At 32.8% G+C, this 17,485-nt stretch overlaps 1 protein-coding gene across 1 annotated transcript; it reads left to right on the top strand.

Moving 5' to 3' along the window:
- Positions 1 to 6,592: 6,592 nt before the first annotated feature.
- LOC148308109 (gustatory receptor for sugar taste 64f-like) lies at positions 6,593 to 12,308 on the top strand. The gene is made up of 5 exons (XM_088262269.1): positions 6,593 to 6,725; positions 7,502 to 7,656; positions 8,894 to 9,047; positions 10,285 to 10,374; positions 12,067 to 12,308. The coding sequence occupies exons 1-5, from the start codon at positions 6,639 to 6,641 to the stop codon at positions 12,202 to 12,204; spliced, it is 624 nt and encodes a 207-aa protein (XP_088118395.1). The 5' UTR covers positions 6,593 to 6,638; the 3' UTR covers positions 12,205 to 12,308.
- The last annotated feature ends 5,177 nt before the right edge of the window (positions 12,309 to 17,485 follow it).

A 17,485-nucleotide genomic window follows, 5' to 3' on the forward strand; every position in this document is an offset into this window, starting at 1 on the left:
AATCTATAAGCTATGGATACCATAGATAGATACACAAAATATAGAAATGCAACGCAGTAGAGACAACTGCTCTAGCCTGTTCATTGTAAAGGTAGGTACCTAGAATTTAAAAAAAAAACATCTACTGCATTAATTTATCCAATTACTACTTTTGAATTCACCTAACAGAAGCAGGAGTGATATAATAATTAAAGATAAAATAATAATACAAAAAAATTGCTTCGATCAGAGTGGGAATGAAAAAAGGTATAAATTCGTTGTTTTATTCTTTTTCATGTTATTTTATAAACAAACAAAAAACGGGTATATTACCACGTGACTAGGCCATTCAAAAACATTCAGAAAATATTTTACAAATCATTAGAACATTATTTCTTTACAATACAAATATTGTTTGGAATGCAAGGGTCTCGCGAAATTTGTATTTATCACCTTTGTTAGGATGACGCTGTGCTGGCTACAAATATGTTTTTAAGAATTCATATAATTAAATTTATCTCCATCATACCAAGTATTTTAATTTCAACTTTTATATCAAAAACGAATACACAAAGTGTTCCAAGTACCCAAAATAAGTTGAATATTATCAATAGAGTATAATCTGTTTATATGATAAGTGAGTAGGATATGATGAAAAATTGAAACATCTAAAACTAGTCACATCCAATATGACGTCAAGTGTATCCCAGATATATCGATCCTTTTTTACTCGCATCACATTAGCAGTGTTGAATTATAAATTTGCAATAGTAAGTATAAAAAAAGGAGCAAATACACTCTTCACCTTGTTTTTGCGACATCGCGTGACATTTGGAAGACAGTTGAGTTTTAAAATAATAGCGTCACAAAGAAAAAACAAAAGTCTTTATCTACCATTCAATAAATATTATGTGATTTTTTTTGGTTTTTATAAAGTATAAACACTCAATTAAAATACTCATCACTATTTTTTAGATCAACATTTAGCTATCGGAATCAGAAGAAAATGAGAGTTTAAAACAAGAGCGTTTCATCACATCACACAGCTCATTCATTATCTTCACATCCACAAGTCGTCTAATGAAGAGTCCTGGTACCACCCTAATGCATGGCGTTTGTAAAAGAAGGGTGAATGTAGTCAGATATAGAAGCAGAGGAAGACAAATGAAAACTAAGCATGATCAATTACTTTAAATACTTAAAAGTGAACTGGTCAGGAGTCTAAATATTTGGCTAGTATGTATGAAAAGATTGCACAAATTTGGAATAGGCGAAGAATGTCTGCAAATACAGAGTGGAGTTCTATCCTCTCTGCCTACCCCTGCGGAGAAGCGGTGTGGTGGTTAGTTAAAACGAGTTTATTTTACGTAATATGTACATAAAAACTTGTTTTGATGGTTTAATCATACTTTTTGTACGTACAAAAAAAACTGAATAGGAAAGTAATGAGTATACATAATACGATATCTTGATTGTGTCATTTTGTGACGAGAGTTATTGATTTGAGTGGCATTATCATGTTTATGATCGGTGGACGGATTACAGGCTATCAAAAAACTATCTCTAAAAAGGGTTTTTTATTATCATTATTTCAAATTAGTTAGATGACTGGTTGATGCTTTGATCTACTATACTTTGCATATCAATAACCAATTTTGTCGCTTCCCCAACATCGTCGTCTAACAGAAGAAAAGATGAAACCGATAATTTGTCTTCAAAACTAATCTGATTAAAGTTCTCCACCCCTTAAGTACTCAAATTTAATTACTATGATCTTCCACCAAGTATTTTCACTAATTTGAATGTAAAGTTTGCTTGCTTTTAAAACATATAATATACTTTACTTATAGGTTCTTATTTATTGATAGGCATCAGAGTTTACGTTGATTGTCGAAATGTAAAATTATAAACACAAAATCTTATTTTATATATACATTTTACCCCTAATTACCTTTTTATAGTTTGTTTACTATCCCTTTTTTAATTCAATATTCGTAAAAAATGGACAATCTGTGTATGAAAAAAAAAGCAATTAAAAAAATATATTTTTTTTAGCCTCCCTGTAGAAATTGAAATACATGCACGTAATACGAGAGGTGAAACTCGTGGAAAATACTTGCCACTTATATTTTTCACAATGTTAGTTTTTATATCAACTTCACAATCACAAAGACCTTCGCAAGTAATATTTATTGAACTCTGTGTTTATTATTCCAAAAAAAAGTTAATAGAGGAACCTATAAAAAAATTTAAGACAACAATATAAACCATAACAATACAAAATATATCATTTTAAACAACGAGGGCCTATTTATAATATTGTACATATCCAAACACCCATTCATTGTACATAGTAATATAACATTTGGTATGGCATAAAAGGACTTACTATGTGATTGCTATTATTTATTTGTTTTTAGGTAACTAATGATTTTTTTGTAAATAATTTAAAGTTTTTGTACATAAGTAAATTTTCATAAAAAAATATTTTTTATTTGCAACAGTGTTTTTATATATTTTTATGAAATTAATTCTCAAATGGTTAATGGTCATTATACATGACTTAGTGTTTCAATTATAAAATATTGAATTTGTTATTCTTAATATTTCCAAGTCTGAAAAAGAAACATTCCCGATATTTGAGTCCTTTATTCGGGATGTTGAAATTAAATTCAAACACTGGAGAAAGTTTAAATTTGACGCGACCTCCTTCAAGATAACCAGGAATGGCGTTTTTTGACGTCCCCGGGGTTTTTGTCCGCTTCATCTACTAATTGTTTTCTATTTTTCTCAGCAGTTGAAGATTTTAAACATTTATAATTTATTCTGACCTTTAAAAAACGAGGAAACTAGTTGAACTTGACTTTTCTGTTGAGTGAAGACTAGAAACTGGTTTTATATCTTAATCTATTTTTTTTACCTATTATATTATAATGCTTTGATAATGTACAATACACCCCTATTGTTGTGTACCTACTGTGTTTGAAGCAATATGTTGGGTGATTAGCAATAAGCATGACAATAATAAATGGATATGTATGACAACATTCACTTTTCAGATTGCTAATCCAAGAATAAAAATTCATTCTTCAAAATTCTCTGACGACTTTAGCATCTTACAGTCTTACAATCTTACAGTACACATATTAAAATTTTCATTCGTTAAGATTAAATACATTTACAAAAAATATATACTTACCAACTATATAATGTTATTTTCCAGTATTAAACAATATATTAACTACTTACTTTTTATACCGTGCTTATAAAAGGAAAATGTTTGCCCAAAATAATAAAATAAATCATGGTTTGAGGAAGCCGACAAGAGCTCCAGAATTGGATAGATTTTCCCTTCACTGGGCAACTTCGAAACCACAAAACCAATTCCCACATAGGCTAGTATTTTTTAATAAATAACTATTACAAATTTGATAAATTTCATTGTCTTTTATGATTCCCATAACTTGACTTTTGGTTATTATTTAAACTAATAAGTTATCGTTATAATTACTATATTTCTGTGATTTTTTCAGAACACTTCTCGTTGCTGAGCATAAAATGATACAATCAAAGCAAATTTTGGTATTGGATGGTTAGTATTCGAAAGTACAAATTTATAATTTTGGGTAATAAATATACGTCAATGCTACTGTTTATACGTATTATTTATAAAAATCCATATTTATAAGTGATATTTTCGAGTAGTGGTTTATTATAATTACATTTTTTAGACACTGTTTTATTTATTTTCAGATAAAAAAAATATTTATAATTTGACATGGAGGTTGAGGCGCTTTTTTCATTAGTACACCGGGATTTAATTTAATGTTGTATATCATGTTACCCTTGGGAACTATTTTTTACTTAGTGCTCTTGTCAGTATATATATATCTGTGACACGATATTTTCAGAAATGTTCATGCCGTCTAAAAATTACACATATGCAGCACTAACTTCTGGAATACCATTGAACCAAGACACATTCCATAGAGCTATTGGTTCTATTCTGACTCTGGGACAAGTGTTTGGTCTCATGCCTCTCATCGGAGTTCTAGAAAACGATGCTTCTCATCTCAGGTACTTGAATCGGAATCGAACTGTAATAAGAAAAGAAGAAAAAAAAACATTACGTAATTTAAAACAAAAAAAAAAACATCCTACTTTTTTTCAGATTCAAATTGATTTGTGGCCGAGTGCTCTATTGTTCAATTATTATGATGGGAGGGTTCATATTTTGTTTCCTCTGCTTTGTACGCTTGTTCACGTTTGGAGTGAACATTCACAACGTAGGAAAGTATACTTTTTATAAATTCCTTATAACTTGCATCTTATTTAATACAGCTGTATTCAGTGGCATGCACAGAGTTTTTATCAGGGTAGGCAGTTGAGTTTAGTAGTAAGATAAGGTAGGCAATACTTCATAAGGCATAGTAGGCGCTGTTTTTCTGCCTAAATAGAATGCACACCTCTGGCTGTATTCATCATAAAATGTCCATTTGAGGAGGCAAACAAAGGCTACAAAAGTCAATGATACTGTCTATTTTTTCTATTAAAAAAACAATTAGTATGTTATATGTAAATATACGCATACTCGTACATAACATCGCTCGTTTATTATTAACGAAACCTTTACTAAACCTTTTCCGTTATTCATAAGTCTGGAACTGTGCAGTCAGTAGAAAATATTTTACATAAAATCAATTGGAAAACGAATAAACATTGTTTTATCTGACCATACGCGATGGATGAAAAAATAATTAATGTCTTTTTACATGTAAATGACTGTTTTCTTTTTACAACGCCAAAATACTATTAGTAATTACCATACTACAACTAGGTAACTTTGAAATCAATGTTTTCGATTTAGCCACTAAAAATACAACTTTTGAAATTTTCTGCTTTGTATAACGCATTGAAATACATTTAAATTCTCAAACAAAGCTTATTTTACCTAGTTGTAGTAATTACCCCGCGATATGTTTTCTCATCTAACGTATTTCTGACTGGCATTATTGACGCAAGAATGAGGAGACCCATCGTAGGGTTAATATTATTAAACATTGTCATGCATTCTCTAAATACGGTTATATTTTGTTTAGGCATGGTCGTATTCTACAGTAGCACATTTCTCACCCAAGTATTATTCTTACGTCTTGCCTCGATTTGGCCTTCACTTGGAACTGCTATAGAAGAACAGGAAAATATGCAGCGTTCCCCCTTGCAACGGAAAAAACGATCTCTTCGGACAAAATTCCAAATGTATTGTTTCGCAATACTTTTCACTGCATTTGGTTAGTAGTGTCTTTCTACCATTTTTTACTGTTGATGGTCATCATAATTAGTCATACTTTATGCACGGAGACTGAGAGTTTATTAGTACCTCAAGCCATGAAATAAATATTTAACTAACAATTGATAATATTGATATCAGTGGCGGCCCTAGTAATTTTACGAGATGACGCGAAATCTTTGAATTCCAGATATTACAAAAAAAACAATTGAATATTTCAATAAATCTTTTATATTCAACAAGAAAGCAAGAAATATCGATGAAAAAATTCGTAGAAAAATAAAACAATATTTTTGATACTTTACTAATGACACCGACTTAACTGCTTATAATATAATAAGATTAATAATATTTTACCATTATGTCAACATTTTAGTGGAACATCTTTTGAGTATATCTGCGGGTATTATAAAAGTTTGGGGATGTGAAAAAAATACGACCATCGTTGAGGGATTTTACACTAATTCATATCCTCATATATTTGTCCATACAAAGTATGCGCACTGGAAGGCCTTTTTTATACAGGTTTGTAATTCGTTTCAATATTACCCCGAGTTACGCAAATAATGGATTCCATGGACCTTTACGTAACATGAAATTTACGTAAGTCAAATAATCCCGAACGAGGTACGAATCAGTCAACGAGTAAATATGATTCATTGGCATTAATGCGTACAACATGTTTATTTATTTATTTTACATAAACTGTATACATTTATTGAAAAAAAACATATGAACATATTTCTAAAAAAAAATTGCGGAGACCCACCAAGCCACCTTGCGTGTCTTGTCGGTGGAGTTCTATTTACATACGTTTTCTTTTATTGTTTTTCTATTTTAACCTAATTTACAAAAAAAAGAAAAATGTAAGAATAAACTCGCAGAAGCAAACGCACTTGTATATTAAATTTTTGAAATATAATATTTTTAATATTCTGGCCTCTTAGATGTTTGAAATATAATCTTCTGGCCTCTATCCGTAACCATGTGGTGCATAGGACACTATATTAAATTGATGAAGTGTTAACTTGATCGTCGTGATATGATGAGATGTATAGATATAAGTGGAATATGTTTTATGGAATGCAGATGAAGTAAGTGAAAGAGTTCAGGGTAAAGGACATTACTAATATGTATAAATAGAAAAATTGGGTGTAAAATTGTATGTAGGTCTAATCGGTTATAATTTTTCGACATTTAATTTACGTAAGTTGCGTATTACGTAAGTCGGGGTATTACAGTTTTTTATGTAAATATTACTATCCAAAATTCAATATTGTAGAAATTTTTTAAATGGGAGAAAAAAAAGATAAAATTGCAATGTTTTTTTTAGATTTTAAATCTGGCGGCAACATTTTTCTGGAACTTCATGGATTTATTTATAATTTTGATCAGTATAGGATTAGCAGATCAATTTGAGCATCTCAACGTTTGTTTAGACGCCTCCGCTGGTAAGGTAATCAGAATGTTTTTTTTTACCTTTTTATATACTAACGTTATCTGCACATTTTTAATTCGCGGTTTCAATTTTACGCGATCGTGAAATAAAATGATGCTCCCAGTAAGTAATCCATATCACGGAAAACAGACTCTCCAAAATCGTGAAAGAATACTTATGTATGATCAAGGCCTTTTTTCACGTAACGCAGTAAACGGCTTTCCGGCACCTTTTTTCACGAATATATTTTTTTAATATTTCAAAATCAATTAGACGAAACAATGTTTGCGCTTACATAATTACTATCTATTTTTATATAATTTAAAAGTCAAAATGGTAGGAAAAGTCGGTTTAAATGTTATTTAAATGATATTTGAATATAATTTGTTTTAGTAAAAGACTTGACAGTTTCGGGACCATTTTTGCTAAAAAAAAAGGCCCTGGTTATGATCATATTCAGTGGCGTGCACAGATAATTAATTAGGGTAGGCAGTAAAGGTAGGTAGTAAGGTAAGCTGGTACTATTTACTAGGATAGGCAGTAGAGGTAGGTAGTAAGGTGAGCTAGGTACCACTTAGTAAGGTAGGGTAGGTACCTACTGGTTGCGTTTTTATATGTCACGCGGGTAAGTTAGGATAGGCACTGCTTTTCTGCCTCTATGAAATGCACGCCACTGATCATATGTGAGCCTTTGATGGGGTGTGACGAAAATGGGGATCTATAAATTATCCAATATTAGTATTATTATTGGTTTTTGTACTATTATTCGTATTATTATTGCAAACTGTTTGCAGCATTTACCAGAACACTTTTGGTACAGCACTCGGAATGAATATGCTCATCTATCTCAACTAGTAAAGAAGGTTGACACGGCGATAAATGAAATAATTCTTCTTTCATTCGCTAACAACCTTTACATAATCTGCCTCCAGCTTTTCAACAGTCTAAAGTAAGTACTTTATTGAATATTCAGTATCATTATCACCTATTTTGATAATTATGAAGAAAGATAATTTTTTATTTGTTTCAGTTCTGTTAAAGAAGAAGACGAACTTCCGTGTGAAAAATCAGTGGACGGGTTAATATTATTTTAATAATTTCGATACTGAAATCCTTAAATTGAAATTAAACAAAATTATAATAATGTGTAACGTAGATTAGGAATTTAAACATAAGTGGCATTTATACTCTATAGAATATCACAATATTGCCGACAACTCGGCTGTCCAAATTTAAAACACAGTAAGGGACATTTTTTGTAGTAGGTTTTTTTTTGCATTTTTGGACTAAGTAGAGTCTACTTAGTCCATAAATGCAAAAAAACCTACTACAAAAAAATGTCCCTTACTGTGTTTAAAATTTGGACAGCCGAACTGTGGTGTGTGTCCCTTTATAACTAAGAAAACATCATTTTTAATTATTTATTTAATATGGTAACATTTTTAAGTACAACATAATACAATTTCTAAACATTTATACAAATGGCAAATTTATAGTTTTAGATTCGCTGTGCCTCTCCAAAAAAGAGATTGAGCTCTTGTGCTTGGAGAGGGACTTACACTCAAGGTTTAATGTTTTATATAATTACAATATGATATTTTTTATGGATACTAATATATCATATGAATAATACGAAATTTTTAACACACGTTACATTAGGTCAGGCCTGGCCTACCCAAATTGCACCCCGGGCCGCATTGATGACCTAAAATTTCCCCAAGGGCCACACATACAAACATAATACAAAAAAAAATGAAGTCGCGCACCTTAACTGATTTTCCAGATTTACGTCTATTATTGACGCCCTGTTTTTATTCTTATTAAATATAATTTTTGAAAAAAAAACGCTTCACGAACGTATGTGGATCCGAAGGCACTTATCATTTTTTTTGAGCAATATTGGGATTTTTTTTGTTGAAATTGTACAAATTCAACCACAAAAAAGTTCTCAAATAATAGTATACATATTTCAACAAAAAATCAATTATATCCAAAAAAATCATCACATGACCGCAAGCCACACGTAAAGGCGCCGCGGGCCGCACGTCGAGGCGCCGCGGGCCGCACGTAGAGGCGCCGCGGGCCGCGTGTTGGCCAGGCCTGCATTAGGTCGTACGAGTATATATTTAATTTATATCGATTGGAAAGTTTTGTAATAAGTCAAATGAATAATGTAAATGTTTCAGTGGGTACATAACGGCGCTGTACTTCTTGTTCTCATTTGGTTTCCTGATGAGTAGGTTCTTGGCTGTATCCTTGACAGCCGCTCGCATACATGCATCGGCCAAGAAACCACTCATGGCACTCTTCTCTGTCCCCTCGGAGTCATATTGCAATGAGGTAACTAACTAACTAACCATCACGCAGCTTCCCCTTAATTTATTTTGTAAACTGTTTTGTTTGTTTTTTTTTACTACCATCACGAGGCAGAAAAATGCAAATTTGTCAACTTGTAACAATAAAATGTCTCTCTAAAATGATGGCTCTAAAAATAATCACGACTGGTCGATGCGGTTACTTATTTTTCTTAAAAACCAACTAACTAACCATCACGAGAGAATAGAACGCCATACCACCCTGTATTTTTTCAAACAGTATTTACCTCTTCCATATTCATGCATCTCCTCATACTCGTACATACCCGCCGATTGTTTCGACTCCTGACCCGACCGCTTTTAAGTAATTTGACATACTTGATTGTGCCAAGTTTTCCTCGGTCTTTATCTGCTTCTTTTTCTAACTATATTTGCCCCATAAATTTGTTTAACCGTTCTTTCCTCACCCGTACGTTCCACGTGTCCAAACCATCTCAACGCACCCTTCTTAATTTTATCCATAATGCTTATCTCGGTCTTGCATTCTTTCCTTATTTCACCATTCGAACAACTCTCATACATTGTTCTGCTGCACATTCGTCTGAGGGATCTCATCTCGACTAAATAATACTCATAATATACAATACCTACGAAATTAATCGTTATTTGCACATTAAGGTATAAGTTTATGTTTGTAATTCTTGATAAGCCATTGGTTTTCAACTTGCACATCATTCTACATTGTAATTTACATTCGAGATTACGATATTCGCGGCATTTTGCTATATCCCGCCATTTTATTTTAAATAAAACAGATGTCCTGACTATAAAACACTAGATTTTACATTGTAATGAAATAAGGCATTTAAATTTTTAAGCATTTCTTTTAATCAAAGTACCTAGTTTAAAATACAAAGAATTAGCAAATACAATTATTTTATCTAGATCATATTTAAAATATTCACAATGTATAAAGTGATCACTTAATTCAGACAAAAGATGATAATTAAGATGGACATGTTTCCATCTTAATAAAAACTTATTTATCCGTGTTGAGATATCAATCAAAATCTTTGAATAAATAGCTCCTAATTGTATAAAAATTCAACATTTCTAAACAAAAGAATAGATCACACAAAACTATTTTTGCTTTAATTAAAAATAATTTTGGTATGCTGAGACGTTATTGTAAATACCTTTGAGATTAATATTTAGACAACTTTATTATAGTATTAGCATTTTTTACAACCTTTTTATTTTAGGTTCAACGGTTTATCGACCATGTGACTTCAGATACAGTGGCATTGACTGGACTTAATTTCTTCTATATAACTCGTGGGCTCATATTGACGGTAAGGAAATTATTGTAACCAGAAATATTTATACTATCAGGGTGTCAATATTGTTCAAATAAATATTCAATTACGTACTCGTATTTTCGTAACCGCTCGTGATCACCGCTGACTGCCATTGACCGCTATTGACCGCTATTGACCGCTACCGACCGCTAGCGACCGTCGCTGACCGATTTTGGCGAGTGTTTTTGCCTAGAATTTTCATAAACATAAAGAGTAAATCCACTCACAAGTAGGCGTACGCTATGAAACTTTAAAAGTTGAAGCCTGAGTAGGGTCATGATAAGCGGTGTTGTATAAGCCGTAGCTAGATTTCAGAGTCACTTGGACGTTAGGTAATTCAAAAAAAAAACCTGACCGATTTTATACTGTACATTGTATGCATGTATAGAACTTTTCTGGTCTTCAAAAAATTATGGATCGAATACTTTGATAATACTTTGTCTGCCTCCGTAGAGTAATGGTCAGCACGCTCGGCTACCGCACTGGAGGTCCCGGGTTCGATTCCCAGGGGGGGTCAAATAAATAAATATACGTGATTTTTCACTCTAATGTTTATTAAATATTACCCTGGACTAGTACCTGTAGCGGAGGGCTGATCACCTTTCCTTCATGTGTTAACGATCAAGTTAACACTGCGTTTATATGATACAGTGCCCTATGCACCATTGGGTGCGGATAAGGGTTTGAAAAAATTGACTTCTTGTTTATCCTGCTATTTGAATTCGGGTTATCTTTATATTCCTTTTAAAATATAATACAAATATTTATTTGAGATTTGTACTGACATCTCTTGGTGAAACTGCATTTTATATAATAAATTAACAAATACACATGTAAGTATATAATTTTTTCCACACCAGTAATTTTATTTGACCAGTTGACTGGTCAAATAAAATACACATGGAAAGAACAATAAAGTTGTTATTTCATTATTATACATATTTTTACATGTAATATTAAAAAAATCTTTTTAACCATATTCGTTCGAGCTGGTGCGTATCGGCTGAGCCCTGTTTATGGGGTTACCATACGCTCTCTTTTCACGAAACAACGTCAATGATAATGACGTCGGAGTCGTATTTTTGGTTTATGTTTACAACAAAGCTATACATTTTGTTAATTTGTTAATAAATCCAACAAAAACTGTTCCCAATTTTGATCTATCGTTTGTTGCTGTTTTATGCTTTGTTAAATGGCAATTACACACTCCCCAATCCCCATTTTACGTATTGGCATTTTGTGTTTGGTAAGCGAAACCGGGACCTCCAGCACGGTAGCCGAACGATCTAACCACTACACTACTCAGGTGGCCATTTCTATTCTCAGGGGTATTAAAAAGAAATATGAATGATTTTTTCACTCTAGTATTTACGTAATATAATTCTGGACTGGTACCTGGAGCATAGGACCGATCACTTTCCCTTCATGTTAAAAAATCAAGATAATACCTACCGCTTCGATACGATTCAGTGCTTTATGTACCGTAGGGTTCAAATAAGGGTTACAAGAGGTAGAATTTTGTATCAAATTGTAGGTATATACCTACTCGGATTTCTAATGAAATTTTATTAGAACTCCATGAATTTTACATTATTGAACTTATTCTACTATGAGTTTTATTCCTGTTTTTTTTTTGTGTTATATAAAAGTGTGCATGTATAAAATCTTATAAATTTACTGTTTCAGATTGCTGGAACAGTGGTGACATACGAACTAGTGTTAGTCCAGTTCAACAGTCCTATTCCGTCAGTTAACGCAAACTTTACTATAAATGAAACTTGTGGACTCTCAGTTCCTAATACAACTACCATTTCACCAGTGTAAAAATAAAGAAAAATATAAATAATCACCCGACTCCAGTGGTTCTTAACCTGGGTTCGATGGAACCCCAGGGGTTCGGTGAGTCAGTCTCCTGGGTTCGGCGGAGGTCAAAATACACGCCCGACTTATTGTACGACATATTGATTTATCCAATATATCTAGTATTATATGAAAGGAATATTCATTTATCCAATAGACCAAGTATATTATTTAAGAGGAATATATTAATCTAACAATACATTTTTCCAATTAAGGGTTCGGTGAACAGGCATATGAATCTGGTGGGGTTCGGTATCTTCAACACGGTTAAGAACCACTGCTCTACTCAGTTTATGTAAATTACGATTTATTTTTAAAGTCCCAAAGATAAAAAAAACAGATTTATTTTTAGGTTAGTGTAAAACTTTTAGGTTTTATTCTTCAATTTGTATATATGAGTAAATGTATTTTGGCCTTCTTTGTTAAAAAAGGCGATATAGTTGGATAGGCTGGTCGCGGTTGGCAACATGGAGGGACAACCGGTAAGGGGTTAGTTGTTTACCCACTGTAGAGACCAAATCAAATGTCCGACGGAATCTTCCCTTCGGAGACTTTCGGCACTGCATTTTACAAGGAGGAATGAACATAAGACAGTGGCAGTCGCGAAAAGAATCCACGATGGTCACGATGTTTTGTCATGACGGTTAAACAAATAAAAAGCCCCAGACACAAGTGAATCTTACAAGAACAAGGAAAAAAAATATGGTACAAAAATCATCAGTTTATATATGCAAGAATGAACGAAAGCTATTTTTATTACATTATTTTAAACTGACTAAAATTCCGTGTAGTGCACAAGATGTTTAAGTTTGTCATAATGTCGAAATTATTGCCAGTTGTATCGTCATTATAACTCCATTAAAAAAACGCTTAGTTGCAAATTAAACAAATCAAGAATAAGACATGTCCCGGGGAAACCGAACATATGGTCACTTAACTTTTTGTAAGGTAACATCGATGATGAATGATATGATGACAAATTACTATGAAAAACTCTCTAAGTACAGACCGATCTTCGGAAATATGTTTCGCCTTTCCCGATATTTTCCACATCCACGCGCTTCTTCACACATACTCGTATACGTCGATTGTGCCAACTGTCTTCTTTGACCTTCCTAGAGTTACAATTCCGTCAACATTCCCACCGCAAATTATTTTATTTTGAAGTATTTGATGTAGGTAAAAAAAATAGGTAGGTAGCAATTTTACTTGAATACAAACAATCTAGGTAGGTTCGAATTATATTCCCCTATTTTTACCTCGTCGCCAACGGATACCGTGGTTGCCAGGTTACCGTTCCCGCTCATATCTCATCCCTAACGAATTTCGTTATATTCCCGGCGATTCCTAGAACCGGCTCACCCCACCTGCTGGCACCATGACAACAGCAGCTGCTGCCGGCCTTGCCGTGACGTCATTAGGCTACATCGATTGCTGCGCGCGCACCTCCAACCGGCAAATCGGTTGGCTTTTCAAATTCATTGTTCTAGAATATTATTTTTTGAAAAGAGCGTATATTACGACGTCAATGGAATAGATAAGATATAAAAATAAAAATAAATAGTTTTTAATTACATGAAATTATATCAATGACAAATTGTATGAAAGTAGGGACACAACACGGTATTGATGTCGACTTACAATGTAAGTGATCTCAGCATGACAATGTCGAGTAGAACATATCAAAAACCAATTTTGATGAACGATAAACATAGGAACTTTGTTTAGTGTTTTTATGAGTGTTTTTGCCTAGAATTTTCACTCATGAATTACACGAAATTATAGTAACTTTGAACATAAAGAGTAAATACACTCACAAGTAAGTATGGGCTATAAAACTTGTAAAGTTGAAGCCTAAGTAGGAATATGATAAGCGGTGTTGTATAAGCCGTACCAAGATTTCAGAATCACTTAATCGTTTAGTAATTTAAAAAACAAATTCACTTTTGTTTTATTTTATCAGCGACCCAACTTTTCGTCGTTACTGAAGGATGCCGGTAAAAACAAAACCCTGTCGTCGGTAAAATAAAATATATGTAAAAAAAAAACCATGAAGTTGTCGTTTTATTATTAAATAATATGCAGTTCCGCCAAAAAATATAAGTAAAAACCTCAATTTATTAGTAAAGGTATATTTTTTATGTAGGTAGGTAGGGTAAAGATGCCAGGTATTGTCCTTCAAGCAGATTCGTTAAATTAATATTGATTTACTGTACAACAAAACTATACATCACCTCAATGTGCTTAATGTATTTATGGTTGTATAAATTAATGTTCGGCTCATTTAAAATTATTTCTTATTTTCAAAGGTAAGCATGTAGTCAAATAATAAAAAATAATTTAAACACTCTGTTAGTTATTGGAACCCGAGATATGAAAGTTCAACTACTGGAATTTTGATCAAACTTTATTTGCTAAAACAACTGACTGACATATACCAACAACAATCTTTTTGTACCCCGAAGATGGCATGGGTGGCCGAAACATTGGTAGGACATGGTGAATGTGTAATTTAGAGAACATGTTTTAAAAAAATATTGTCTGTTATGGACATTATACATAATATTGTACATAAGAACATGCTTTAAATAAAAATTTGAAAGTGGAGAGAAGAGGGATGTCACATGTTTTGGTATGCAAGATGCTTTCTTTCCTCGAAAAAGATACCGAAATTTCTCAGGAACATTTAGGCCTTACATTCATGAATGCATAAAATTAAAAATATTTCAAATATATTTTAAGTTAGGTATTTCGCAGTACACATGAGAAATAGTTAAAAACAATGCACTAACTTTTACAGATAAGCAGCATAAGTTATACCGACATAGCATTCTTACATAGATTGTAAATATTATGATAATAATGTGATAAATGTAAATTTTAATGTTCGTTTGAATGAATATTTTGTAAAGAAGGTATGCGAACTTGAAACAATAAATAATAATTTTTGTAAATGTTTAGTTCATATTTTAAAAATACATAAATCATTCAATAAATTATTGATAATTATTTTTCAATATGGTTCGTGTGATCTAGCAATATGGCCGCCACAATTTTTCATATTTTGTATACGCGACAGAATGAAGGTCAAAGCGATCGTTTGTCAAACATCTAGTTCAACGTTTGGCCGTTTCGTTCAATGGCAGCACAGGACGGAGATTTGAAAAATACTCCGCGAACCGACGCCAAAAGGTAGCTCCATCGATTTGTTTCACAGGGGTGTAGCGAAAATCAGTAAATTACGTTGAATCCACGCCTACAGCGTAAATAACATATTTTCTTTCGAGCATCCGAATTGAAAATGTGACATGGCATGAATTGGTGAAATGATTTATTGAGTGTATATAAAATAGAATAATCAGTCATGTATAATTAAGGCATATGTAAAAGGATAGTTGCGGTTGAAGCGAATGACGCTAAGTTTAAAGCTTTGTACTAACACAACGCGATTACGCGACCATCGCAGTTCCCGCGAATTTTACTCATACGAATCCGCGATTAAACATACAGACCTCGAATAAATGTCCGTATCGGCATTCGCGCGATGATCACGTAATCGCGTTGAAACGATGCCTAAGTATGACGCCCAACAAGTATTTGATAAATTTGTGTGGGAGTAGACGACTCCCGGGCAGACCACCAAAGAGATGGATCGACAGCTGGGAATAGATATCGCAGGAGGCTAATCCCTCTTAAGAAGAAGATATAAATAAAAGTATTTATCGAATCAATAAATATATTATTCCACTCTATCTGATTACTTCGAAAATATTACGAAGACTGATTAAAATGGACGACCCGCTCTCCTACAGTCCCCCGTGTCAACAAACTAAATATATTGCTAGAACTATTTTCTACGGTTTTATATTAAAATACATCTCTTCCTCTATAATATGAACATAGCAAATAGTATTTGTTCATTGATTTGGCGTTTAATTTGTAGAACTTCATTTTAATTAATGTGTTAATTTTTAAATCAAACACAGATTTTTTGAGTCCACCAAGTTGAATTTTATTAAGAAAAAACATAAAAAATTATATTGTGACAATTAATATAAAAATAATATTGTTTAATTTTTTATGTGTTTTTTCAATTAAATACAACTAAGTAGACTTAAAAAAACTATGTTTGATTTAAAATTAATACATTAATTAAAATAAATAGTTTTAATTACGAAATTAAACGCATTGAAAATAAACTACACTTTGATACTATAATTATGTCTTCTAATGTAAATACAGCAGGAAAAAATAAGTAAGTAAAAACTATTAAGAAATGAATTTTAAATCTTTGCTGATAAATATTAAGGGAAATATTGTAAAATACCTATCCTACAAAAGACGAATAAATTTATGGGGAGAGAATATGGAGGTGTTTGGAATTTACAGAGCAAGAGCAGAGCAATTTACAGAGCAATTAATAAATTGAGCGATTTAAATGTGGAACGTTAAGAATTCTGTTCATGCTTAAATATTCATAGCACCTGATTTTCGGAACTAGTCTATATTCAATATATTACAAACGCCCATAATTTACGAATTTGAAGAGAAATCCATGTTCTTCTTCTTCTTATTATAGGCCTTGCGGCCTGTTTTTAAGAGGGATTAGCCTCCTGCGACGTCGATTTCCAGCTATCGGCCCATCTCTTTGGTAGTCTGCCCGGGAGTCGTCTACCATGGGGTTGGCCGTACAGTGCGATGTGGGGGAGTCTAGATGGTTCCATTCTCCTCACATGCGCGTACCATTGTCTTCTTCGTTGCCTTCTCCACCTAGCGACATCTTCGATCTCGCATATTTCCCTGATCTTGGCATTTCTGATTCTATCTCGAAGACTCTTGCCTGTTATGCTTCTCAGAGTCTTCATTTCTGACACTCTAAGCGCTTTTTTGTGGCAGCGGTGTCTGCTCTACTTTCGATTCCATAAGTTATGATGGGTCGGACACAAGTTTTGTATATCTTGATCTTGCTGCCGATCTTCATCTCAGGGTTTTTCCATATGGCATTTTTCAGGCATCCTGAGATGGCTGCAGCTTTGTTTACTTGCCCCATCACTTCGCATCGCAGATCCGTCTGAGCACACAGGTCCACACACAGGTATTTAAACTTTTCCACCTGCTCTACCAAGACGCATCTACATCCCACTGGGGTGCGAGAGAACATCATGCTCTGAAATCCATGTTAAATATACATATTTTATTTTATGTGACTTTCTTTTTAAATTATTGACATATTCATGGTTTACGT

This window comes from Brachycentrus maculatus, unplaced genomic scaffold (genome assembly GCF_059751285.1).
Source record: "Brachycentrus maculatus isolate JH-2025_06_01 unplaced genomic scaffold, ASM5975128v1 h1tg000176l, whole genome shotgun sequence".
NCBI lineage: Eukaryota > Metazoa > Arthropoda > Insecta > Trichoptera > Brachycentridae > Brachycentrus > Brachycentrus maculatus.

Bases quoted from the DNA above. Each gene is read 5' to 3' on its own strand.
- LOC148308109 (XM_088262269.1), top strand. From the start codon at position 6,639: ATGGATTTATTTATAATTTTGATCAGTATAGGATTAGCAGATCAATTT. The intron at 7,657-8,893 runs GTAAGTACTTTA...TAAATGTTTCAG, and splicing joins CAGCTTTTCAACAGTCTAAA to TGGGTACATAACGGCGCTGT. The intron at 9,048-10,284 runs GTAACTAACTAA...TTTTTATTTTAG, and splicing joins CGGAGTCATATTGCAATGAG to GTTCAACGGTTTATCGACCA.